The sequence below is a fragment of the Carcharhinus amblyrhynchos genome, unplaced genomic scaffold (genome assembly GCF_965287045.1).
Source record: "Carcharhinus amblyrhynchos unplaced genomic scaffold, sCarAmb.v2.hapA scaffold_973, whole genome shotgun sequence".
NCBI lineage: Eukaryota > Metazoa > Chordata > Chondrichthyes > Carcharhiniformes > Carcharhinidae > Carcharhinus > Carcharhinus amblyrhynchos.
Window position 1 is genome coordinate 20,848 of NW_027650713.1, and position 26,814 is coordinate 47,661.

The 26,814-nt window shown below is 47.2% G+C and overlaps 1 protein-coding gene across 3 annotated transcripts; it reads right to left on the minus strand.

Moving 5' to 3' along the window:
* Positions 1 to 424: 424 nt before the first annotated feature.
* LOC145340391 (REST corepressor 3-like) lies at positions 425 to 25,280 on the minus strand. Of its 3 annotated transcripts, none has more exons than XM_080184856.1 (12): positions 25,070 to 25,280; positions 24,838 to 24,894; positions 23,405 to 23,485; positions 22,280 to 22,332; positions 21,593 to 21,754; positions 21,000 to 21,124; positions 19,000 to 19,072; positions 16,754 to 16,972; positions 15,772 to 15,849; positions 14,137 to 14,194; positions 13,398 to 13,642; positions 425 to 13,184 (listed from the first exon to the last, which is right to left on the minus strand). In XM_080184856.1, the coding sequence occupies exons 1-12, from the start codon at positions 25,269 to 25,271 to the stop codon at positions 12,843 to 12,845; spliced, it is 1,695 nt and encodes a 564-aa protein (XP_080040982.1). In that variant the 5' UTR covers positions 25,272 to 25,280; the 3' UTR covers positions 425 to 12,842. The 3 variants fall into 3 exon arrangements, with proteins under 3 accessions (XP_080040982.1, XP_080040980.1, XP_080040981.1); XM_080184854.1 differs by having other exon boundaries at positions 425 to 1,237; positions 25,070 to 25,277; XM_080184855.1 differs by lacking the exons at positions 15,772 to 15,849; positions 16,754 to 16,972 and having other exon boundaries at positions 25,070 to 25,277.
* Between the last annotated feature and the right edge of the window lie 1,534 nt (positions 25,281 to 26,814).

A 26,814-nucleotide genomic window follows, 5' to 3' on the forward strand; every position in this document is an offset into this window, starting at 1 on the left:
AGCCCATCTTACTTGGTAATCAAAAGTTTGTGCAGCATGAACAGGGCTGTTTGGCAGGACATTAAACCCAACACTGGCATTGCAGGTAAATATAAATCCACAGTGAGTTCTGACATAGTACTCCCAATGGCTTATTACGTAGAGGGTGTGAAAGACAGACTGGGTCCCTGTTTGAGAAAGGAGATTAAAGGGTTGGTTAGAGAAAATGAAATCAGACAAATGGACAAACTTTTGAGTAGAATCTGAGAGATACAAATAGCAGAACTGACTGCTGCAATTATTACAACAGTAACTACAACACTTCATGGCTGCAAAGCGCTTTGGTGCCCTGAAATGTGAGGTGGAGATATTAGGGTCACTGAACAACTTCCCCTCATCTGCAAATCTGTTACTAACCAAAAAAAAACACAAGTCTAAGTCTGTGTCTAGTAAAATACTTTATTGAAATCCCATCATTCACAATTTCCATTGCTGAAGATGCTGGAAATTCTGAACAGACTAAGCAGGGAAGGAGGGAAGTATACCAAACTCACTAAAAAAAACCTTCTTTGTAAAACACCAAAAATAAGTTAAAGAATTGTCAAATGACATTTAAAAATACGCACACGCGCGTATACACACACACACACACACACGCTCACACACACAAACAAATACTCTTAATAAAGACACAATGGACCATACAGGTAGCTAATACTGTTAACAGTTTCCCACAGCAGACATAAGCACTTACTGAGGTCTGAGAGTGGCTAGCCCAGAAAAACACATACCTTAAAAAAAATCTAGTAGTATTTGATGGACACTAAAGTCCAGCTAGTCTAAGGGGGCAAGAATTCAGACTGGGGTTGCTGTGTGTGAACTTGCAGTCCAGCCATTTTATACCAATCCATTTTGAAACCTAATGTAACATTAAAATGTTGATTTTTTTTTACCCTCCCCCTCTTTGTTCCTGGGATAACAGCTGTCATTTTTAATGATTGAGTATTGCAGGCTGTGCAAGGGAGAAAAAGGGCTAAAGAAATAAAAAAAAACAAATGATTTAACCCACACCTGTCTTTCATGCACAAATAGTAAATTTGTCACATTTCACAATCTTTTGACGATTTTCCTCACCACAAACGAAGAATCTGGTTAAAACGCTAAGCATTAATTAAACTTAACAATTCATTAGCTTATAATGGGCACTCAGAGAACACCTTGATGCCTGGGGAGGATCCCAATTCCTGCTCATCTTGAGCTACAGGGTGTAAGAGAGAGAGACAAGGAATTAGGGATAAATAGAGTCAGGCAGCAGAAGACAGTGAAAAGCAGAAGCTTTTACCCTGGAATGTCGAGTTGTTATTGTTTCACTAAGACACTGAAACGGGCTAGTGTAATACATCCGTTATCACACTGAACAAATGTGATCACCACTGCTTTCTACATTCACCTATCAAATAAAACAGCGTAACAATTCCAAGCGACTTTCATTTGAACCAGTGCGGACTCAAAAGGAGATGCGCGTCAATCAGATAAAACATTTCATTGTTGCATCTTGCTATTGTGTACAGAGCAGTGAGCATCAAGCTCTGTAAAAATAAGGTATTCTGGCTGCTTGCTACAGCAAATCAAGCCACCATACACAAAGAACTTACAGCAGAACCACATTTGCTCCACCACCAATGTAGTAAAGTTTTATGACTAAATGACCTTGCAGGGACCAGCATCAGAGTCACGGGGAGAGGATTTCAGCACCTCCTTGTTTAAACATACAAGCTAGCAGCAGAATCTGGGTGAATATTAGAACGAAGAAGTGTTTTGTCTAAAACCTTGCTAAATGTCCCAAAGCCCTCAGTCGCCTCATGAGCAACACGCCCAGACCCAACTCATGAGAAAACAATCATACATTTGATCGATACACAGGCACTCAGTGTGGCAAAATGTGAACTTATTCTTTCTGGAGGGAAGAATAGAAAAGCAGTGGAAAGAGAGTGGAGGACTAAGTTACAGAGGGATCTGGGTGCCCCAGTGTATGAATCAGGAAATGTTAGTCTGCAGTTACAGCCAGTAATGAGGAAGGAAACAGAATGTTGCTTATCACAAGGGGAATGAAATATAAGTCAGGATGTTTTGCTCCAGTTGTGTTGGTGAGATCAGCCCTTTGTATAGATTTGCTCTCTTTTAAGAAAGGATTATAAATGTTAGAAAGTCTGAAAAAGGGTCACTCGACCAATTCCTCAGATTTGGAACTGATAATTTTATTGAAACAGACAATTCTGAGGGATGTTGGAGGGTGGATACTGAAAATGCTTCCCTGTGAGGCGAAGAACTAGCAGAGAGATTAAGAATAAGGGATCTCCCCTTCAGGACAGGGAAAAGAAAGCTTTTCTCTCAGAATCCAGAGCAGTGGAGTCAGGCTCAATGAATATCTTTAAGCATGAGGTAGATAGATTCTTGACTAATGAGAGGGTTAAAGGTTATTGGGGCATTGGTTGGATGTGGATTTGAGGCCACAACTAATTCAGCCATGATCTTATTGAATTGCAGCAAGGAGTCTCAGAACACAAGGCCTGGGGGGGGGTAGAAAATGTGTGTGTGTGTGTGTATAGAGGTTAGCACTGCTGCCTCTCAGTGCCAGGGACCCGAGTTCAATTCCCGGCTTGGGTCACCGTGTGTGTGTATGTGTGTGGAGTCGCCACGTTCTCCCGAGTCTGCGTGGGTTTGCTCCCACGGTCCAAAGATGAGCAGGTTAGGTGGATTGGCTATGCTAAATTGTCCCTTAGTGTCAGGGTGGGGGGGATTAGCAGGGTAAATAGGTGGGGCTAAGGGGATAGGGCCTGAGTGGGATTGTTGTTGGTGCATGCTCAATGGCCAAATGGCCTCCTCCTACACTGTAGGGATTGTATAATTGAAACACCAGGTTAAAGTCCAGCAGGTTTATTTGGAATCTCAATCTTTCAGAGCACTGCTCCTTCACTCACCAGATGAAGGAGAGGCACTCCGAAAGCTTGTGATTCCAAATAAACCTGTTGGACTTTAACCTGGTGTTGAGATTTCTTACTTGCCCACCCAATCCAATATCGACATCTCCACATTATTGAATTCTGGAGCAGGTTCAACGGGCCAAATGGCTTATTCTTAATTCATATGTTTACGAAACAAACACTGCCCATTCTGTTGAGCAAACTGATAGCGTTCGGGGAATAATGTGTGTCCTACTCTTCCCTTCTCTGACAGCAGCTAATCTAGAGAGTTCTGAAGGGCTGGATTGTGGCCCCTGGCCCACCTCAGTGAGGACAAGTGAATGAGCATGGGGAATACGCACCCCAGTGATCAATAGGTTAAATCAATGTTCCGGATAGCCTCGGGATGCTGAGCTTATCCCAGGCAACTCCAGCATTCGAGCTCTTTAAAGTGGGAGTGACATAACTTTGACCTAGTGACTGTGGTTGGACATCTGTGATCTCAACTAACTCAGCTGGAGCCAACAGGCTGCAGAAAGAATCCAATTACCACAACCCACAATTTCAATGTGTGTCTTTATTGTCTGGCTGCACATCAACCAGGGGTTAAGAGAGGCAATCTCAAACACAGAAAAAGGGAATAGGACAGTACGTCCACACATCGGTAAGAGTGTGTGTGGAGGGTTCTTTAGGATTCAGTGTTAACCACAGCTTTGTGTGTGGTGGGTGAAGAGGGGTGAGGTTCAGGGGAAGAAAATTTCAGCATTTTTCTCATTGGCGACTATCTGGAGGAGGAGGAAAAAGGGCAACACCCTAGGATACTTTGGGAGGCAAGGAATGAGATTGTGCAGCCTTTAGCTTTGATGTTTGGGTCCTCACTGTCCACGGGGATAGTGCCAGAGGACTGGAGAATGGCAAATGTTGTTCCTCTCTTCAAGAAAGGAAATGGGAATGACCCTGGTAATTATAGGCAAGTTAGTTTTACTTCGGTGGTCGGTAATTTAATGGAAAGGGTCCTGAGAGATAGGATTTATGACCACTTGGAAAGATGCAGTTTAATCCGGGATAGTCAGCACAGTTTCGTGAAGGGTAAGTCCTGCCTCACAAATTTGACTGAATTCTTTGAGGAGGTAACTAAGTGTGTGGACGAAGGTACAGCAGTTGATGTCGTATACATGGATTTTAGTAAGGCGTTGGATAAGGTTCCCCACGGTTGGATCATGAAGAAGAGAAAGATGTTGGGATAGAAGGAAATTTGGCCGATTGGATAAGTAACTGGCTGTATCACAGAAGACAGAGGGTGGTGGTGAAAGGAAAATTTTCAGACTGGAGGCCAGTTACCAGTGGTGTACCACAGGGGTCAGTGCTGGGTCCTCTGTCATTTGTGATTTTTATCAATGACTTGGAAGATGGGGTTGAAGGGTGGGTTAGTAAATTTGCTGATGACACCAAGATTGGTGGAGTAGTGGATGAGGTCATTGTTCTCTGGAGCAGTGTACTGGTGGCTGATGAATTTTGAACTTGCGAGTTAGATTTTTTTCTTCTTTCTATTGCCGGTTCGCAGGGTTTTTGTTTGTTTGCGCTTCCCATAGCTGGAGCTAGGCGTGGGGCCAGTCGGTAAGGGAGTGCGGGAGTACAAAAAGGCCGCAGTAGACAGTGGGCAGCGTCGGTAGCGGGCAGTGGAGTGAGGTGGGTGCAGAGTGAGTGCTGTAAGGGCTTTGGCTCACAGGGCTTAGGCGAGAGCAGGCTTACTACTCAGGTGGGTTACTAGTCCAATTTTTCCTGTCTTCCATTTCTGTGTCCATAATTCTAAGGGTCGTCAAATAAATGGCAGGGTCCTTGGGGAGACACGTCAGCTACGTTAGGTGCAATATGAGGGAGTTCCTGGAGACAACGCATCTCCCGAAAGTCCACATCTGCACCAAATGTCTGGAGTTGAAGCGTTTGAGGGCCTGGGTTAGGCAATTAGAGCTGCGACTGGAAGATTTATTTTTAGTCAGGGAGAATGAGGCAATAATGAATAGGAACCACGGTCACGTGGAGATCCCAGACCCTAGTGGGGGGGTTGGGTGGGTTACTGTTAGGAAGGGAAAAAAAGGAGTCATGGTCCAAAGACTGCCCCAGAGGTAGTCTCCCAAGATATCAGGGGTAAGGCGACAACTGGGGTAGAAAGGGCAAGAGAGGAAGACCAGAATGCCTCAGAGGGAAGGAAGGGGGCTGGATGTGAGATAGAGAGGGTTCAAGGAATTGATAGGCGGTTCTGCGGGCAAAAGCAGGACTCCAGGATGGTAGTCTGCCTCCCTGGGGCAGGGGTACAAGATGTGTCGGAGAGGGTAGAGGGAATGTTGAAGGGTAGAGGGGATTTTGAAGGGCCAAGGGACCCAGGCTGATGTAATTATACACGTAGGAGAGGACGTAGGAAGGAAGAGCAAGGGGGATATACGTAGGCAGTTCAGGGAGTTGGGGGCCAGGCTGAAGTGCAGGGCCTCCAGGGTGGCATTCTCCGGGCTGCTGCCAGTGCCCAGTAATGGTGGGGCTAAAAATAATGAGATCCTACAGCTGAATGCGTGGCTGAAGGATTGGTGCAGGATACAGGGTTTTACTTTTGTAGACCATTGGGAAGTCTTTGTGAGGGAAGGGCACCTGTACAGGTGGGATGGGGAACATTTAAATGGGAAGGGGACAAATATTTTAGCTGGGAGGTTAGCTGGAGTGTTTCGGCAGGGTTTGAACTAATATGGAGGGGGAGTGGGGAGGAGACAGATAGCTCAGTGGGCACTGGGATTGGGAGTGAGTTGGGTGACAGGGTAAGTCTAGATGATAGGAAAATCTCCCAGGAGGAGGAGGATCCGAGTGGGCCTGTAGGTCTTCAGTGCATCTGTTTTAATGCGAGGAGTGTGACGGGTAAGACGGATGAACTTAAGGCCTTAATGTTCGCGAGGAATTTAGATGTGGTGGCAGTGACGGAGACGTGGTCAAACGGCAGGACTGACGGCTAAATATTCCTGGGTATAAGTGTTTTAGGCATGACAGGGGAGGGTCGAAAAGAGGGGGAGTGGCGCTGTTAGGGAGCACATCACAGTGGTGCAGAGGGAGGATACTATAGAGGGGTTAGAAATTGAGTCTCTGTGGGGAGTTGAGGAATAGGAAGGGAGCGATTACTATGCTAGGGGTGTGCTACAGACTGCCTGACAGTCCGCGGGCAGTGGAAGAGGGTATATGTAGACACATTTTGGATAAGTGTAGGAAGAACAGGGTTGTTGTAGTGGGAGATTTTAATCTTCCTGGGGTGGACTGGAAAGTGCCGAGAGCCAGGGGTTCGGACGGGGAGGAATTCGTAAGATGTGTATTGGAAGGGTCCTTGGAGCAGTATGTAGATAGCCTGACTAGAGAGGGGGCTATACTGGATTTATTTCTGGGCAATGAGCCAGGTCAGGTGGTTGAGGTTGCAGTAGGTGAACATGTGGCTAATAGTGACCACAACTCTGTCTACTTTAGGATACTAATAGAGAAGGATGAGTGCTGTCCTAAGGGGAGGGTGCTAAATTGGGGGAAGGCTAGGTACAGCCAGATTAGGCAGGAGCTTAGGGATACAGACTGGGATAGGCTGTTGGAGGGCAAGTCCACGTTAGGCACGTGGGAGTCTTTCAAGGGAAAACTGAAATGGGTGCAGGAAAGGCATGTGCCGGTTAAGAGGAAGGATGGGAAAGGTAGGATTAGAGAACTTTGGATTAATAGAGATATTGAGGACTTGGTCAGGAGAGGCGTATGTTAGGTCTAAGCAACCGGGAACGGAGAGAGCGTTGGAGGAATAGAGAGAGTAGGAGGGATCTCAAAAGGGGAGTTAGGAAGGCAAAAAGGGGGCATGAAATGGCTTTGGCAGGTAGGATTAAGGAAAATCCAAAGGCGTTTTACACCTATGTTAGGAACAAAAGGGTGGCTAAGGGAAAAATCGGTCCCCTCAGGGACAGAGGAGGGGAATTGTGCTTAGAGTCCGAGGGAATGGGGGAGATCCTGAATGAATACTTTGCATCGGTATTCACGAAGGAGAGGGGCTTGATGTCTGGTACAGTCTTCGAGGGAGCTTTAGACCAATTGAAGGAACTATCCATTACGAGGGAAGAAGTGTTAGGGCTTTTAGGTAGCATTAAAACTGATAAATCTCCAGGGCCCGATGGCATTTATCCTAGGCTGCTTAGGGAGGCGAGAGATGAAATTGCTGGGCCTCTGACGCAAATCTTTGTCTCTTCTTTGGACACAGGTGAGGTCCCAGAGGACTAGAGGATAGCGAACGTGGTACCGTTGTTTAAGAAGGGTAGGAGGGACAAACCTGATAACTATAGGCCGGTGAGTTTGACGTCAGTGGTAGGCAAGTTGATGGAGAGGATTCTTAGGGATAGGATGTATGAGCACTTAGAGCGTTGCGATCTGATACGAATCTAGTAGAATTTTTTGAGGAGGTGACAAAAACAGTCGACGAAGGACGAGCCATTGATGTCGTCTATATGGATTTCAGTAAGGCGTTTGACAAAGTCCCTCATGGTAGGTTGGTAGAAAAGATTAAGGCTCATGGGATACAAGGCCAGGTATCTAGATGGGTTGAGAACTGGCTTGCTAAGCGGAGACAGAGAGTAGTGGTGGAAGGGTCCTTTTCTAGCTGGAGGTCTGTCACTAGTGGTGTGCCGCAGGGCTCAGTACTGGGACCTCTTCTCTTTGTAGTGTATACTTGGAAGAAGGAGTAAGTGGTGTGATCAGCAAATTTGCAGATGACACTAAGATGGCTGGATTGACAGGCAGTGAGGAGCAGTGTCTGGCAATACAACGGGATATTGATAGGCTGGTATATTGGGCAGATACACGGCAAATGGAGTTTTAATCCTGATAAATGTGAGGTGATGCATTTTGGCCAGAATAATGTAGGGGAGAGTTATATGATAAAGTGTAAGTCTATGAAGAGTACAGAAACACAGCAGGACCTGGGGGTGCAAGTGCACAAGTCTTTGAAGGCAGCAGTACAAGTGGAGAAGGTTGTGAAGAAAGCTTATGGTATGTTAGCCTTTATAGGAAGGGGTATAGAGTATAAGAGCTGGAGTCTAATGTTGCAGTCGTATAGAACGTTGGTTAGGCCGCATTTGGAGTACTGCGTCTAGTTCTGGTCACCTTACTACCATAAGGACATGGAGACTCTGGAGAGAGTGCAGAGGAGGTTTACCAGGTTGTTGCCTGGTATGGAAGGACTGGGTTATGAGGAAAGATTGAGCAAATTGGGGCTGTTTTCCCTTGAAAGACGGCGACTGAGGGGGGATCTAATAGAGGTATAAAAGATTATGAAGGGTACAGATAGGGTAAACAGAGGTAAGCTATTTCCTATGTTAGAGACACACAGTACGAGGGGCCACGGGCTTAGGGTGAGGGGGGAGAGCTATAACACGGATATTAGGGGGCGGTTTTTCACACAGAGGGTAGTGGGGGTATGGAATGCTCTGCCAAGTAAGGTGGTGGAGGCAGGCATGCTGGAGTTGTTTAAGAGTTACTTAGACAGGCACATGAGTGGGTTGAAGATGGGAGGATATAGGAGATTGTTTTAAATAAGGTTCAATAGCATTGGGACATCCCTGGTAATGTAAAAGGATGTGGAATGATACTAATGTTTTTCTCTTTTAATTCACAGGTTTTAAGTCGGTCCGCCTTGATGTCCAACGAGGGGCATACACGTGATGGGTCGTACTAGGGCTGCTCTTGGATGTTCGAGAATAGCCTAGTGCTTCATGCATTAGTGTGCGCTTAAACTGGACCAGATGCTGGGCAACACGACAGCTCAGTGACTATCACTGTTTGCTGTACAGACACATGGATTTGGGCTAGTGTCTGTGGGAGTTTGCGCATTCTCCCCACAATTGCGTGAGTTTTCTCCAGGTGCTCCGGTTTCCTCCCACACCCCAAAATGTGCTATTAGGCTGATTGGAGGTAATAAATTGTCCCTAAATTAGTTTCCCTCAATGTGGAATGCCATAAGCATAGATAAGGGTCATGGGTGGAGGGGAGACTGGTAATGTTAAAACGGTGGCGCAGGCTCGTTGGGCCGAAGGGCCTGTTTCCCGGGCTGGTTTTGTTCTTTGAGGTGGAGGGCTGTTGCAGGCTGCAAAGAGACATTGATAGGATACAGAGCTGGGCCGAAAAGTGGCAGATGGAGTTTAACCCTGATAAGTATGAGGTGATTCATTTTGGTAGGACAAACTTGAATGCAAATTACAGGGTAGAACACGACAGCACAATACAGGCCCTTTGGCCCTCAATGTTGTGCCAAGCTATGTCCAATCCCAAGATCAAGCTATCCCACTCCCTATAATTGTGGTGTGCTCTATGTGCCTATCCAATAACCGCTTGAAAGTTCCTAAAGTGTCCGACTCCACTATCACAGCAGGCAGTCTATTCCATACCCCAACCGCTCTCTGGGTAAAGAACATCCCCCCATATCTCCCACCATGAACCTTATAGTTATGCCCCCTTGTAACAGCTACATCCACCCGTGGAAATAGTCTCTGCAGGGTTCTAAGGAACGTGGAGGAACAGAGAGATCTTAGGGTTCATGTCCACAGATCTCTGAAGGTTGCCACTCAAATGGATAGAGGCGTGAAGAAGGCTTATGATGTGTTAGCATTTATTAACAGGGGGTTTGAGTTTAAGAGCCGTGGGGTTATGCTGCAACTATACCGGACATTGGTGAGACCACATTTGGATTATTGTGTTCAGTTCTGGTCACCTCACTATAAGGATGTGGAAGCATTGGAGATTTACCAGGATGCTACCTGGTTTGGAGGGTGTCTTATGAGGAAAGGTTGAGGGAGCTGGGGTTTTTCTCTTTACAGTGGAGGATGAGAGGCGACTTAATAGAGGTTTATAAGATGATGAGAGGGATTGATAGAGTGGACGTGCAGAGACTATTTCCACGGGTGGATGTAGCTGTTACTAAGGGGAATAACTATAAGGTTCATGATGGGAGATATGGGGGGGATATCCAAGGTAGGTTCTTCACCCAGAGAGTAACACTTTGGATGAGAATGTACAAGGCATGATCAGTAAGTTTGCAGATGACACTAAAATAGGTGGTATTGTAGACAATGAGGAAGGTTATCAAAAACTACAGCAAGATCTTGATCAGCTGGGGAAGTGGGCCCAGAAAGGGCAAATGGAGGTCAATACAGGTAAGTGTAAGGTGTTGCATTTTGGAAAGTCAAATCAAGGTAGGACTTTCACGGTGAACGGTAGGACCTTAGGGAGTATCATAGAACTCAGGGACCTGGGGGTTCAGGTGCACGGTTCTCTAAAGGTGGAGTCACAGGTAGATAGGGCAGTGAAGGCAGCTCTTGGCATGCTGGCCTTCATCAGTCAAGGCATTGAATATTGAAGTTGGGAAGTTATGATGCAGTTGTGCAGGACATTGGTAATACCGCTTCTGGAGTATTGTGTTCAGTTTTGGTTGCCTTGTTATAGGAAAGATGTTACTAAACTGGAGACTGCAGAAGAGATCTGCTCAAGGGGCAGAGTTGTTGGGAGAGATTGGATAGGCTAGGACTCTTTGGGGCGTAGGAGACTGAGGATTGATCTGAAAGAGGTATATAAGATCATAAGAGGCATGGGGGATAGGGTGAATGCACTCAAGTCTTTTTCCCAGGGTTGGGAAATGGGGAACTTGAGAGCATAGGTTTAAGTTAAGAGGGGAAAGAATTAATGGGGACCTGAGGAGGAACTTTTTTTTTACACAGCCGGTGGTACGTGAGTGGAATGAGCTGCCGGAGGAAGTGCTGAGGCAGGGACATTGACAACACTTAAAAGGCATTTGGTCAGATATATGGATAGGAAAGGTTTAGAGGGATATGGGCCAAATGCAGGCAAATAGGGTTAGCTTAGATGGGCTTTCTGGTCAGCATGGATCAGTTTGGGCCAAAAATCCTGTCTCCATGCCATAGATTTTATGTCCTCCCCTGATCATCACACTGCATGGAAGGGCTGCGACCAATCATTGTCTACATTAATGAGACACAAGGAGATGGAGCAGAGAGAATCTCTCAACTTCTACTGTTCTTGTACAGGGTACACACTCCATGAAAGTATTCTTTCACCAGTGTAAAGAGAAGCAATGTCTAGTGACAGGATTCCTGGATCAATAACTGGAGAACAATAATTGCAGGTGATAAACAAAGGAAGAAGCGGAGGGGGAGAATGCTTTTTTTTAATATATATACACAGTTAGTTGTTGTCATCTGGAAGGCGCTGCCTGAAAGCTCGGTGGAAGCAGATTCAATAGGAACTTTCAAAAGTGAACTGGATAAGAAAAGTTTGAAGGGAAAATACTGCAGGGGTATGGGGGAAAGAGAATGGGGAGTGGGAGTAATTGGATAAAGCTTTTAAAGAGCTGGCATAGGTATGACGGGCTAATCAGCCTCCTGGCAGCTAAGCTTTGATACAAATTCTGCATCACTGAAGTAAACCTTCATCAGGTGGTCTATAAACTACCTTGGATCGAATCACCTGTCCACCTATCAACATCACTCCAACTCCCCATCCTCAGCAAGCCTCCTTCCGTCACTCATCTTCTCACACTGATGTTATCCACGCTGCCAAGAGAAAACACCAGCTATCTTTTAAAAATTAATTCTCACTTTTTAAAAAAGCTCAAGTGTAATATAAATCAGCTTCTGCTCCTGGACTGCCCAGCAACCTACCCTTCCCCAGCATGCTCAGTCTCCACTTAGAGATTTGGTGATATTTCTGACCCAACCCTCAATCCCATACTTTAAAACGGTTAAACACCTTTGAATCTCGCTCTCCATTCAGCAAGGTGAGTTCCAGACCGTTCGAATACAATCAGATGGAGTATCCCACCCACACCAGCCTGACTACCACTCCAGCCACAGGACTGTGGACAGAGCAAACATATCCACTTCAGACACTGCTTCAACCAACACAAGGCGCTCTATCGAGTTTCACAAAGGGAATAACACTTCTTTATTTCTGTAACTTCATCCTTCTCTACCTCTAGCCAGCTAGCCCTACAGGCCAGGCAGAGCCGGATGCAAAGAAAGCAGGGGCTGGGTTCCAGAATCATCCAGCAATAACCTGGAGCTAGAAGGATGAGAAAGATGAAGAACAAAGTGAATAGTGTGGCAAAAGAAGAGGATCGGAGGGAATGGCGTCCACACAGAGATTTTCAGAGACTGGGAGTCTCACATTGAGACAATTTTGTTACTAAACGTGGACAATAAACACTGGCAGGGGAGTTCAAATAGAATTGAAAATGCCCACTCATGTGGGGCCCGGGACTGGCCTTCCCCAACCCATTCCGGGGTCTGGAATTGATCCCTCACCATTCCAGGTCTGGGATTAATCCTGCCCTATCTCTTCCCAGAATCCAGGATAGATCCTCTCCCATTCCATTCCAGAGTCCAGGATAGATCCTCCCCTATCCCATTCCGGGGGTCCAGGATGGATTGCCTCATCCCATTCGGGGATGGGACTGATGTCCCCTCTCACGCCGCTCCCTTCCCAATAAGACCCTCAGGATAAAGACAGATTGGCAGATCTGTGTTTCGTAGTGTTACGGATCAGAGTGGGCAGATCTCCCACACGTTAACAAAGCACCAAAAAGTTAAAACCCTATCTTTGTTTTTAAAAACTAAAGCTTTAAAATTAGTGAAAGAAATAAAAGTAGCAATAAAACTCAGTTCTAGTCGCTGCTGATCGTAGCCACAATGCTTGTGGTCCTGGTGGATCCCAGCTACGATGCTTCTGACTTCACTGGTAGTGGATATGATGCTTGCACCTTGGTTGACCGCAGCTGTGATGCTCAGGGCTTGGGTGATGGTAGCTACGATGCTGGTTACTGGTGTTGGGTGGAGCTCAATGTGCCGAGGACGATGGCGATTCAAGCTGGATCCCAATAAGTGTGGGGAGATGCTGCGAACTGACCGACGGCAGGATGGGCCGGGGATTCTGGCGAGCCCCTGGGGGCAGTGCCACTGCGGGCCGGATTAGCGGGGGAGGTGGCTGGTTGAGTGGAGGCCGGGACTGGAGGAAGCGACCCTGCTGCAGGGGAGGGGGCTGGCGGTGGAGGGCAGGGGCTGCTGGCAGAGTTGGCCTGAGCAGGGGCGGAGGCTGGGAGAGGGTTGCGGGGGTGGCTGGGGTGGCAGCTGGGGTTGGAGTGGGCAGAACCGGAGCAGCAGATGCAGGCGTCACTTGGACCTATGGAAAGAAAAGGTGAGATGGGGTTGGGTAAGCAGGGGTTAAAGTTCAACATCAATGGACACCAAACCCATTCCAAATGTACAAATTAACACAACTCTGCTTCAAGTTCACTCTTTCCTGCACACTGGCTTTGGTAAAACGTAACTAGTATGCACCCCCACCTTCCTCCAGTCCCCACACTGCCAACCGGCTATGGCATAACTCATGTACCTCGGCTTCCTCTTCGGCTTCCTCCTCGCTGCTGGCTAGCGACTGGTTGGAGCCACTGCCATCATCCAGTCCTGACAGCGTCCCGACATTCCCCTGAACTTCCTGCTCTGCCTCCCACTCCTGTAGAATCTCCTCCAGGTTGAAACGGCGACGATAACTGATGAAGAAAGTCTTCACCTGGGCCAGCGTCTTGTTCCCGATCACTTCCGCGATGGCCTGGAAATTCCGCCCATATTTACGGATCCCTGAACACAGAAACATTTTGGGATTTTTTTTTCCTTTGTGGTGGGGATGGGGACTTTCCACCTTCTAACATGCTATCCAAAACAAAGTGTGTATTCCTCCCATTCCAAACTCCCTCCCCCAGTCTTTGCTACCGAGGAAGTGATGTAACTGGTGCCCCACGTCCAATGGGGGGGTTTTACTTCATTCCATCCTCCCTGCTCGCTACAGCCTTTCAATTTAACTTCAATCAACACAACATGGATCAAGAACTAAGTGGAATGGGGGACGGGGTGGAATACGGAATGAAACATCATCACCTTTCTCATCTGACAGGGCACATCATGCACCATCGAGTACATGAACAGACTCTGGCCAGCTGAGGAGTATCGCTAAGAGCCTGCCTGAATGAGGTCCCTCACTCGTGCCAGAGAATAGAAGGTAACTGGAATGACATGCTGTCTCTAAATGGCGGAGGGTGGGGGAGCCTGCAGTATTCATGAAGAGGTGTGGATACCTTGAACAGCGAGGAGTTGCTCCTCAGTTGTCCATCGAGAGTTCAGCTTCAGGTTGGTCTGTGGAGATGAGGAGGAGTCAATTACAACACAAGGTTCATCTGAAAATAAACCACACTGTACATGCCAAAATTTCAGCTCAAGAAGTGAAGAAACTTCCATTTCTCATGCATTCTTTCATCCTACGAGACATCCCAACATTCAGTCAATGCAAGACAAAATGTAGTCACTTTCACACAGAAAGATCCCAGAACGGAAGTGATGAAATAGCCACATCATTGATGTTGGGTCAGGGGATAGAAGTTAGCCATGGGGGCACTGCGGAGAACTCCCAACCCTCTTCTAGAAGAGCGGCCATGGACTTTTAAAAAATGTATTTCTGGGATATGGGTGTTGCTGGCTAGCCAGCATTTATTGCCCATCCCTAGTTCAGAGGGCAGTTGAGAGTCAACCACATTGCTGTGGCTCTGGAGTCACACGTAGGCCAGACCGAGTAAGGACAGCAGATTTCCTACCCTAAAAAACACTAGTGAACCAGGTGGGATTTTCCAACAATCGACAATGGTTTCATGGTCATCAGTAGATTCTTAATTCCAGATTTTTTTTGTTGAATTCAGATTCCACCATCTGCCATGGTGAGATTCGAACCCCAGTGCCCAGAACATTAGCTAAGTCTCTGATTAATAATCTAGTGATAATACCACTAGGCTATCATCTCCCCTTAAAACATGAACCCGAGAGGACAAACTGGTCTGCAGTAACAGCTCATCCAAAGAATATTCCCCTTGAGAATGTAACGTTTCCTCAGCACAGATCATCCCACAGTGCGGCGCTCTCTCAGCACAGACCGTCTCACAGCGCGACGCTCCCTCAGCACTGACCCACCCACAGTGCAGCGCTCTCTCAGCACTGACCCTAAGTGCAGCACTCCATCAGCACTGACCCTCCCACAGTGCGATATTCCTGCAGCACTGACCCACTGACAGTGCAGCGCTCCCTCAGCACTGACCCGCCCACAGTGCAGCACTCCAACAGCGCTGACCCTCCCACAGTGCGGCACTCCCTCAGCATTGACCCTCCCACAGTGCGCACTCCCTCAGCGCTGACCCTCCCACAGTGCGGCACTCCCTCAGCGCTGACCCTCCCACAGTGCGGCACTCCCTCAGCGCTGACCCTCCCACAGTGCGGCACTCCCTCAGCGCTGACCCTCCCACAGTGCGGCACTCCCTCAGCGCTGACCCTCCCACAGTGCGGCACTCCCTCAGCGCTGACCCTCCCACAGTGCGGCACTCCCTCAGCGCTGACCCTCCCCACAGTGCGGCACTCCCTCAGCATAACCCTGACATTATTAATGTGTGAGGCTATGTGACCTGAGTTTGTGATTGAAGCAGACGGCAGGGTCAGTCAGCACTGCCTGGGTTACAGGTGACCACAGGAGATTAGGATAATGCTCAGGGTAAGTGGAATCAAGCATGACTGTCAGGGTCAAACAGTCTGCTCCTACTTGACAGATTCTCTGATTGTACACGACCGTCTCTCATTATCTGAACAGAAGTTGGAATTCCTCCATCAGATACAAGAATTGGAGGATACAAGCAATAATGATAGAGGGAGATTTAGTCATATCACACTCATACCTCTGGTGGTCTCAGTTTGTCAATCCCCCCATCCAGTGTCTGTTTTAATGAGCTGTTTATCTGTTTTATTGTCTGCACCTGTGGTTTAGAAGCAAGACACACAATATGACACCGCTGGCAATAATTTATCAACAGCTACTATTAAGGCCTTTCAGAAAACGGCTATTCCATTGATCGAAGAGCTGAATGGGCCTCCTCCTGCTCCTATTTTATATCTTTTTATTGTCATATCTCCCAGTCTCTTCTTCCCCAAAAATTCACTTGATTTGATCTCTTTCCCATCATTCACTCGCGGGACGAGTACAGCACGGGGTTAGCTACAGAGTAAAGCTCCCTCTACTCTATCCCCATCAAACACTCCCAGGACAGGTACAACACAGGGTTAGATACAGAGTAAAGCTCCCTCCACACTGTCCCCATTAAACACTCCCAGGACAGGTACAGCACGGGATTAGATACAGAGTAAAGCTTCCTCTACACTGTCCCCATCTCACCTGACGAAGGGGCAAACCCTGAAAGCTTGTGGGTTTACTATCAAATAAACTTGCTGGACTTTAACCTGGTGTTGTGAGACTTTCATGTTTACGCCAATGCTGGCATCTCCACATCACGCCCAAACACTCCCAGACCAGGTACTGCACAGGGTTTGTTTGATAAGAGCTCCCCCTACTGTATCAGAAATATATTTTCCATTTCCTGTATCAAGCATCTTGTGGCATGAGCTATCAAATTAAGGATCAGTCTTGTCACAGGATAGGGAGTGGGAGTTGGCAGAAGACAAGACTTCTCAAACTCATTCAAAACTGAATTCTAAACACTGGGAAACCAGAACTGTGTTCTTACTTTCCCTCACAACCCTCAACTCCAGCCCAAGCAGTGTTTGACCCCATAAACAGAACGTCAGGATTTAAACCACACTGCACTATACATCTGTAATTGCCTTCAAACCCAACTCAGATCTGGTTTCTCCCACTTGCTTCACCTGCCGTTTGATGGAAATGAGCTGTGAGTCCAGCTGTCGGAGGGAGATGGTGGCGGCATTGGGGTTAGCGGAGACTCCAGCTACCTCATCCTGGCTGAGATACATGTCTTTGGGTGGTCTCCTCTTTGAGCGCGGAGGGTGGTGACGATACTGGATACTCTGCGACTCTCTCTTCACAGACATTGATTTGCCGTTTGTGGGTTTCTGCTCCCCAGAACGCTGCGGAGGGGCGAGAACCAGAAGCAGAGATTAAAAAGATTTGTGTTCTCTTTCCCTCCTTTTTTAAATACTCCTGAAGCGGTATTCTTGAATTGCTATGCCAGTGTTGGTGCAAAGGTTAGAGATGGTGGTGAGTCACCTGCTTGACTGCTGCCGCTGTCATTTTCTTTGTAAGAAATTTCTAAAACCCCTTCAATTGCCTAACCATCATTTTCTAAACACTAAAAAGCTAACAACGAAAGTGAAGTGAAGCAGTTCAGAGGTCCAAGTAGAGGAATCATTGGGAGATAGTGAACAGGTACAAGTAAACCAAAGTTTGATGGAACGTTGGCATTTATCAGGATGGTGTTTCATTCCCCCTCTTATTGTTGATTTCAGATGGCAGCTATTCACGGTCCTCCCATTAACACCTCCTCCAGACACATCTTTATTTTCTTTCTATGCCCAATCACTACTCTCCTTAACATTATGATAAAAATGATTAATATCACCCCGATCACAGACCTTCCCTTTTCTTCTGCTTCCAAACTTTCAGCCTTTCCATTTGCCCCAAAACCTTGTATATTCTATAATAAAAGCAAAATGCTGTGGCTGCTGGTAATCTGAAATAAAAACACTCAATCTCCACTCAGCCCATCGAGTCTGCATCGACCATAATCCCACCCAGGCCTTATCGCCACAACCCCATGCATGTACCCGAACTCATCCCCTGACACTAAGCATGGTCAATCCACCTAACCCACATATCTTTGGAGTGTGCAAGGAAGCACCCGGAGAAAACCCATGTCGACACAGGGGAAAACGTGCAGATTCCACACAGATAGTGACCCAAGCCAGAATCGAACCCTGGTCTCTGACGCTGTGAGGCAGCAGTGCTAACTACTGTGCCACCCATTTAACATTCACAGATGCTGCCAGAGTTGCTAAGTCCAGAAGGTTGAAAGGTGTTGTTCCTCCAGTTTGCATTCAGCACAAACCTGATCAGACCTGCTGAGTTTTTCCAGCATCCTCTATCACGTCTAACTTGTTTCTGGTGCAAGGCCAATGATCTGAAATGCGCTGCCTGACCTGCTGCATTTTTCCAAATTTCTCTGTTTTTATATCAGATTTGTGGTAGCCAGGGTATTTTGCTTTTATCTAGTTGTAATCTGTTGTAACAGATCCCATCTGGAGTACCTGGCTTCAGTTTTGGGCACAGGAAGGAGGTAATGTCCTTGGGGAGGATGTTGCTGATTCACCAGAACGATCCCGGACCTAAACGGGGTAGGTTATGCAAAGGCAACGCTTGGATTCCCTTGCATACAGAGTAAGGGGTGGTCTAAACGAAGTGTTTAAGATGATTAAAGGATCTAGCAGGGTCAATAGAGAATAGCTATTTCCTCTAGTTGTGATAAGTCCAGAATAAAGAGGGTAGAACCTGGAATATTGGAGCCAGACTGTCCTGGGGGGATGTTAGCAAAAACTTCCTCACATAAGGGGAGTGAAAAACTGGGGCTCTCTCCTCCAAGACATTGTCAAGTTTGGGGGAAAATTTCAAATCTCCAAGTTGTGGTGGGAAGTATTTTGTTGGATAAGGGTATGAAGGGATAGGAAGCAATCAGCAGGAATTCCGCAACATGAGTTACATGGGTACGATGGGTATAGATGGATGTGGGCCAAACGCGGGCTACTGGGACTAGCTTAGGGGTTTAAAAAAAAGGGCACATGGACAAGTTGGGCTGAAGGGCCCGTTTGCATGCTGTAAACCTCAATGACTCCATGACTAACAGGCTCAAGGAGCTGAATGGCCTCCTCCTACTCCAGAGATAAGATCACACCCCCCGGTTAAGTGAAACAACCACTTAGAGGGGAACCACTGAAGGCTGCCCATGGCACTGAGTTTCAGCTGGGGGGCAAAAAGTGAGAATCCAGTTAGAAATCAGTTGCACTAGAGACAAATCCAAAACTGAGCAATGAGTTAAATGGTCCTTTTGAGAGCAGTGAATAATCTTAACACAAAGGGCAGAATGTGCAAAGAACAAACTTACCTCCCTCTTGACATCAGGTTCATAATCACTGTCATCCGCAATCTGCACTGTCACTTCCTCTGCCTCATCGTTACTGCAAAGCAGAAGGGAGGGAGATAAAGCGGGATTGAAGCAGCATCCAACTTTGCTTGGTTCCCAGACTAATGGGATTCTTAATCTAAGATTCATGCCCTCCTTCCCAAAAATATATTTATATATCAAACTTCATTAAGAAGCACTGGGTTAACTATAGGGAACAACGGGCCTCTGGTTCAACTCCTACCCTTGGTGTCAGAGAAGAGAAATTCCTGCTGCGAAGAGTACCACAAGAGGGCAGCATCAAGCTGGGCTGCGAGGTGCAGGTACAAGATACAAGGCTCAGCTGGGAATTATAAGAACATAAGAAATAGGAGCAGGAGTAGGCCATCCAGCCCTTCGAGTCTGCCCGCCATTCAATAAGATCATGGCTGATCTGTCGTGGCTCAGTTCCACATTCCCGCCCTCTCCCCATAACCCTTAATCCCCTCTCTAATCAAAAACCCATCAACCCGCGTCTTAAAAATATTTAGCGAGGTAGCCTCCACCACTACAACGGGCAGAGAATTCCAGAGATTCACCACCCTTTGAGTGAAGAAGTTCCTCCTCAACTCCGTTCTAAACCCCCCCCCCCTTTATCTTGAGGCTGTGCCCCCTAGTCCTACTATCCTTTCTGAGCGGGAAGAGTCTCTCCACCTCTATCCTATCCATCCCATTCATCATCTTATACATCTCAATGAGATCTCCCCTCATTCTTCTAAACTCTAACGAGTACAAGCCTAGTTTATTTAGCCTCTCCTCATAGCTCAACCCCCTCAACTCCGGCATCAGCCTAGTAAACCTCCTCTGCACTCCCTCCAAGGCCAAAATATCCTTGCGTAAGTAAGGCGCCCAAAACTGCACACAGTACTCCAGCTGCGGCCTCACCAATGCCCTATACAGCCGCAGCAAGACCTCCCTACTTTTATATTCAATCCCCCTCGCTATGAAGGCCAGCATCCCATTAGCCTTCCTGACCACCTGCTGCACCTGCAAGCTGGGTTTTTGCGACTCGTGCACAAGGACCCCGAGGTCCCTCTGCACCGTCGCCTGCTGCAGTTTTTCTCCACGTAAGTAATAATCCTTCCTACCATTATTCCTACCAAAGTGGACCACCTCGCACTTGCCAACATTAAATTCCATTTGCCAGTTCCTGGCCCATTCGCCCAGCCTATCTAGATCCTTCTGTAGACTCTCCACACCCTCCGCACAATTTGCCGTTCCACCAATCTTGGTGTCATCAGCAAATTTCGACACCATACACTCGGTTCCCTCCTCCAGATCATCTATATAAATGGTAAATAGCTGAGGCCCCAGCACCGACTCCTGGGGCACTCCACTATTCACCATCCGCCAATCCGAATAGCACCCATTGACCCCCACTCTCTGCCTCCTATTTGACAACCAATCCTCTATCCACGCTAACACCCTACCCCCAACTCCATGTCCCCTGACCTTCTGCAATAACATCTTGTGAGGTACCTTGTCAAACGCCTTCTGAAAATCAAGAAAGACCACATCCACCGGCTCTCCTCTATCCACCGCCCTAGACACATCCTCATAGAACTCCAGTAAATTTGTCAGACACGCTTTCCCTTTAACGAAACCGTGCTGCGTCTGCTCTATCAAGCAATTCCCCTCAAGATGCCTCGCTATTTCCTCCTTGATGACGGATTCTAACATTTTACCTATAACAGACGTTAAACTAACCGGCCTATAATTCCCTGCCTTTTGCCTGGCGCCCTTCTTAAACAACGGCGTAACATTAGCCGTTTTCCAATCTTCCGGCACTTCCCCGGAATCCAGCGACGTCTGGAAAATAACCACCAAGGCATCCACTATCACTATCAGAGATGCCCGAGGGTTGGCCGTATTTCGCTTGCAGCTCAGTGAGGTGGGACGGGGTGGGATGGGATGGTGGGAGGGGGCAGAAACAGCTCACACACCTGTCCTCCCGCTCTTTCTTGTGCACCAGCTTGCGAGCCTGCCGGTCCATCACACTTGTTCGAGTCCGTGTCTTCTTCCAGGAATAATAATATTTCACCAGGCTAGAGATGAGCTTGTCTGGCAGCTGTCAAAGAGAGAGGGCATTACTGATAGATTACAATACTGGCCAGAAACCACCAAACGCTTAGCAATTCTATCAGGGTCATCAGCCCTGCTTTGCCCAGGCCCCATCCATTATAAACAACTGCACCTTTTATCGCCTCATAGCGCTTCATCGTGAATAATGCACTATTTTTCCATATGTTCAATATGGTTAACTGGGGAGATGTGACAGCCATGTTGCACACAGTAGGATGGTTGGTTGAGGGGTAGTTAAGTGGCTTAGCATCACCCATCTCACCATTTCCCACTGCTCTCTGCTTACAGGAACAGATATTTAACTGAGTCAATCAATACTCGGTTCAATTCCACAACACCATTACCATGCGAGGTGGGAAAGAGCTTCCATTCCTGCCCCATCCCATGCATTCTGAGCCCTCAACATGCCCTCCCTTGCTGCAGCTTCAAGCACGACGACCATGCCAATTCTTACCATTTGCTGAATGCGCTGGAAGCTTTTCCCATGGAAACTGAAAGCTTGCTCAAACAGTACTTTGTCTTCGACAGTCCATTCATCCGGGAAAGGCGTGAAGTTGGCCAGATCAGCGAGAGACTTATCAACATCGTGTTTGTGCCACAGAAGCATTCCCAATGCCTGGGGAAGTGAAGAGAAAGTGTTAAACATACACCACCATTCAGTCCCCTCGCAATCCGCCCACAGCAAGTAACGTTGCCCTCCTCACTCACACAGCCTGGTTAACCCACACTGTCTGCATCATCACACTCTGACTGCCTCAACCCCAGCTCCATCCCCAACACACTCCTCAAAACCCCTCAATTAGATTCCAGTCTGTAACTCACTCCCGGGTATCAGTTATTCTATACATAAACTACCCTGAACCCCTTGATTAGGTTGCAGTCTGTAACTCACTCCTGGCTATCTGCTATTCTATATATAAACCATCCCGAACCCTTCGATCAGAGTCCAGTCTGTAACTCACTCCTGGCTATCTGTTATTCGATATATAAACCACCCTGAACCCCTCGATTAGATTCCATCTATAACTTACTCCTGAGAATCCGTTTTTCCTCAGATAACCAATGCTCTCCCACCCCAAATCCCTTGATTAGGTTTCAGGCTGTAGGTCAATCACTGGACCCACCAATAGTTTCTACATACCTGTTCTATGTTGTACCCATGCTTCTCCTTGGCCATAGCGATGTATTCATCAACTGAAAGAAAGATGCAGGGTTCGAAAAGTGCTTCAAGTTGGGGACCTTCCATAATAAGATGACTACCATATCATTTAGGAAGAATACTCTAACAGAAAGACTCAGTCCTTACAGAGGGTGCATTCCAAGAATCATCCAGGGATACAGGTGAACATTGGTCAGGATCTTGTCACACTGGTCTCGATCTCCAAGCACCATCATTCTCACTGTAACTGGCTTGCCTGTTAGCTCACTCACCAACTGCTCTGTATCCCTGCTCTCTTTCCCCCGCTTTGATTGGTTTCTCATCTTTCTCCGATTGCCCGCTCAAGCCCTCTCTCCGATTCGCCTCCCCTCTCACTCCGATTGGCCTCCCCCCCTCACTCCGACTGGCCTCCCCTCCGTGTCTCTCACTCCGATTGGCCTCCCCCTCTCCCTCCGATTGGGCCCCCCCACTCCGATTGGCCTCCCTGCTCTCTCACTCTCATTGGTCTCTCCCCCCACCACTCTCACTCCGATTGGCCTCCCCCCTCACTCTCACTCCGATTGGCCTCCCCCCCTCACTCTCACTCCGATTGGCCTCCCCTCCCCTCATTCCGATTGGCCTCCCCTCCCCTCATTCCAATTGGCCTCCCCCCTCTCTCTCTCACTCCGATTGGCCTCCCTCCTCTCTCTCCGATTGGCCTCCCTCCTCTCTCTCCGATTGGCATCCCCTCTCTCACTCCGATTGGCCTCCCCCTCCCTCTCTCACTCTGATTGGCCTCCCCCCCTCACTCCAATTGGCCTCTCTCTTTCTCACTCACTCCGTTGGCCCTCCTCTCTCTCTCACCTCAATTGGCCTCTTCCCCCTCACTCTGATTGGCCTGTCTACTGATCTGCCCTCCTGTGACTGACCTATCTTTTCGTTTTCATTCTGCTTTTTGGTTTTGGCCCTCAATCCTACAATCAAAATAGTTTGCTCCAACAGACTGTGCTTTTCAGGGCAAAAAAAACTGTCAAGTCAATAATCCACCCAAGGTTCTTCCTTACTGTTTGAGCTCAGATTCAGGTAAGCTGCATTTTCAATATTCAGTCACAGGTTCTCAAAACTTACGTTTTGCATCTGAAATGTTGTGGTTTGGAGACCATACCAACATGCCCTTTGTATCCTTCTCACTGAAACGGGCAGAACTGTCTAAAAAACACAAACAAAAGCTTGGTTGTGAATCAGAACATTTCTTGTAACAGGGAGAACTTACACATGGCATGACATACTGGAGAGAATGGGGAAAACAATCAGAAGCTTGCCCACGCTGTGACTCCCAGCTTGAGAATTCTGTGTTCTTGAGCTTTCCATGTCCGTTTATTATGTTTCTATGCAGTCTGACTTAATAAGACAATAATAATTGCATTATTTCCCTTTGCGTTGCTGACTTTCCAAAATATCCCTCTCAGGGGCTCCTAGAGAAGGGCAGCCAGCTCACCAATTCAGAGGTGCACGAATCATAAGGAGTTGGTTTGCAGTGCAGCAGGTAATTAAGAAGGCAAATAGAATTTTGTCCTTCATTGCTAGAGGGATGGAGTTTAAAAACAGCGAGATTATGTTGCAGCTGTTAAGGTGCTGGTGTGGCCACACCTGGAGTACTGTTGTACAGTTTTGGTCTCCTTACTTGAGAACAGATATACTGGCACTGGAGGGATGCAGAGGAGATTCACTAGGTTGATTCTGGAGTTGAGAGTTGGCTTATGAGGAGAGGCTGAGTAGACCGGGGCTATACTCATTGGAATTCAGAAGAATGAGGGGAGATCTTATGGAAACATATAAGATTATGAAGGGAATAGATAAGATAGAAGCAGGGAAGTTGTTTCCACTGGCAGGTGAAACTAAAACTAGGGGATATGGCCTCAAAACAAGGGGGAGCACATCTTGGACCGAGTTGAAGAGGAACTTCTTCACCCAAACCGTTGTGAATCAGGGGAATTCCCTACCCAGTGAAGCAGTTGAGGCTACCTAATTGAATGTTCTTAAGGTAAGGATAAATAAATTTTTGAACAGTAAAGGAATTAAAGGGTATGGTGAGCAGGCAGGTAAGTGGAGCTGAGGCCACAGAAAGATCAGCCATAATCTTATTGAATGGCGAAGCAGGCTTGAGGGACCAGATGGCCTACTGCTGCTCCTAGTTCTTATTTTCTTAGATGCAACGTAACAACAGTTTATGTAATGTGGCATACTTTCCACCCCTTTGTTCTCCAGGTAAAGGCCATTCAATTAGCCTTTTGAATTATTTTTCCTACCTGCCCAGATACAGCGTACGGATCCAGATCTTTCCATACTGTGATAATCATGTGGTCCTGACGAGCATTCCCAGAGGACCAACAACAACCAGACAGGGCAGAACACAATGTCTCCTGAACATGGCTGTTGCCGTTTAGTGTCTGTTGTTAGCTCTTCATTGCAGCTCCTGCTTCACAGAACTCAAGACAACAGGCCTCGTGCACACCTTGAGACCAACACAATTATGTCCACTTTACAAATGGAAATCATACCTGGGTGACACTCTGGAACAATAGCTTGGTAGTCGGATCCAACCCGGATCATACTGTCTGAAGGAGAGGAAAAAGCAAGGTGCGTAATTACTGGATTAGTTAACAATGTAGAATAGTAGTAAAGGTTTGAGGGGTGTAGGGGCAAGGTATGAAAAAGGAAGACTGTGGGAGTGCACGCATCAACCGTAAAACATGAGTTGTGTAGATGCAGATAAAGACACAGATTTCTCACCATGCAGGCTGTGCTGGTCCCGTTTCTTCCACTCAATGGATACAACAGACATGGTTCCATGTGAGCGTTCCTCATCACTGCTTTCCTCCTCAGAGTGCCGTGGGTGTTGGCTCCCGTTGTTACTTCCATTGTTAATGCTCTTCATTCTGGCTCCACGGGACAGAATTCCCGTTGAGCCTGACTTCTCCATCATTACGGGCATCGCTGTGGGAGCTGAGGAAAGGAACAATGGAAAAAGAATCCAGAATATTTCTTCCCATTCCATAGCGAAAGGCAAGGGGCTCAAGTCCAAGAGGGAGCACAACAATAGCAAGCGCAACAAGAGCAGTCGGGGGGCAGGGGCAGCTGGGGAGGGCCAGTGAGGGAGCAGACAGAGGCTCCTTCCATCAATACCACATTGAATGGAACAGTTTACAGCACAGAAACAGGCCATTCAGCTCAACAATCCAGGACAATACCTTCAAATGAGCCTCCTTCCACTCCCTTCTTCTAACCCAAACATCAAATCCTTCTATTCCTTTCTTCAATTGTTTATCTGGCCTCCCCCTTAAATGTATCAACACTATTCACCTTGAGCGAGTTCCACATTCTCCCCACTCTCTGGGTAAAGAGGTTCCCCCATTGGATTTATTAGCAGCTATCTCATATTGATGGTGCCTAGTTCTGGTTTGCCTCCAAAAGTGGAAACATTATTTACATCTACCACATCGAACCCAATCACCCAATGGATAAAGTAGCTGATAAATGGGATTAGTACAGATTGACATTGGATGGTCAGCACAGACACAGTGGGCTGAAGGGCTTGTTTCTGTGCTTTATGAGTCTATACACAACATTAAAGATCACAATCAGACTGTGATTCACGGTCCCCTCAAACGCACAGAAAAGTGATAACCATCAGCTACAAAACTGCGGAACTCTCCAGTCTTCTGAAAATCTCAGACACCTGAGAAGTGCAATTTTGAATCAGTAATCTATTAGTTTTGGTCTTCTTATCATCTCTTCACCCTTGGCAGCGCACTGCCTCTTTCCTTAGGTATTTAAATGCTGACAAGTTTCTGCATTTTTGCCCACTTGTCTGAAAGGTACAAGCCCCAGACAGTGGGGGAGCCTCAAGTCATCCCCCCCTCATAGAGTCATAGAGGTTTCCAGAATGGAAATAGGCCCTTTGGCTCAACTTGTCCATGCCGTCCTTTTATTTTAAATCCCTAAGCTAGTCCCAATTGCCCGCATTTAGCCCATATCCCTCTATATACATTGCACCCATGTAACTGTCTAAATGCTTTTTAAAACAAAATTGTACCCGCCTCTATTACTACCTGTGGCAGCTTGTTCCAGACACTCACCACCTTCTGTGAAAAAATTGCCCCTCTGGACACTTTTGTATCTCTCCCGTCTCACCTTAAACCTATGTCCTCTAGTTTGGGAGTCCTTTGCATCAAACAGTCCAGGTGTTTCTAATAACAAATACAACACCACAGAAACACAGGCTCAACACATGTAACTCATCACATCTCTGCTACTGCAGAGAGCAACCACACCTGTGCACCTAACTCAGGGAGGTATAGTGTTGTTAACAGTGGTTCTGCTGTTGACAATGTGTTAGTAATGCTTGTTTCTAAGCACAGCCCATAATAACTCCCAAACAATAACTCTGAAACCCTAAACACTAACTCGACGCTTACACCCTGACCTCTAACCCACAACCTGACACCCTAATCTGAAGGGGAGACAGTGCCAGAGTG

Coding starts and splice junctions, on each gene's coding strand:
- LOC145340391 (XM_080184856.1), bottom strand. CDS start 25,271: ATGCCCGTAATGATGGAGAAGTCAGGCTCAACGGGAATTCTGTCCCGT. Junction 19,073..20,999: donor AAGAAAGAGCGGGAGGACAG/GTGTGTGAGCTG, acceptor TCTGCTTTGCAG/TAACGATGAGGCAGAGGAAG. Junction 13,643..14,136: donor GCAACTCCTCGCTGTTCAAG/GTATCCACACCT, acceptor TTCTGTGTTCAG/GGATCCGTAAATATGGGCGG.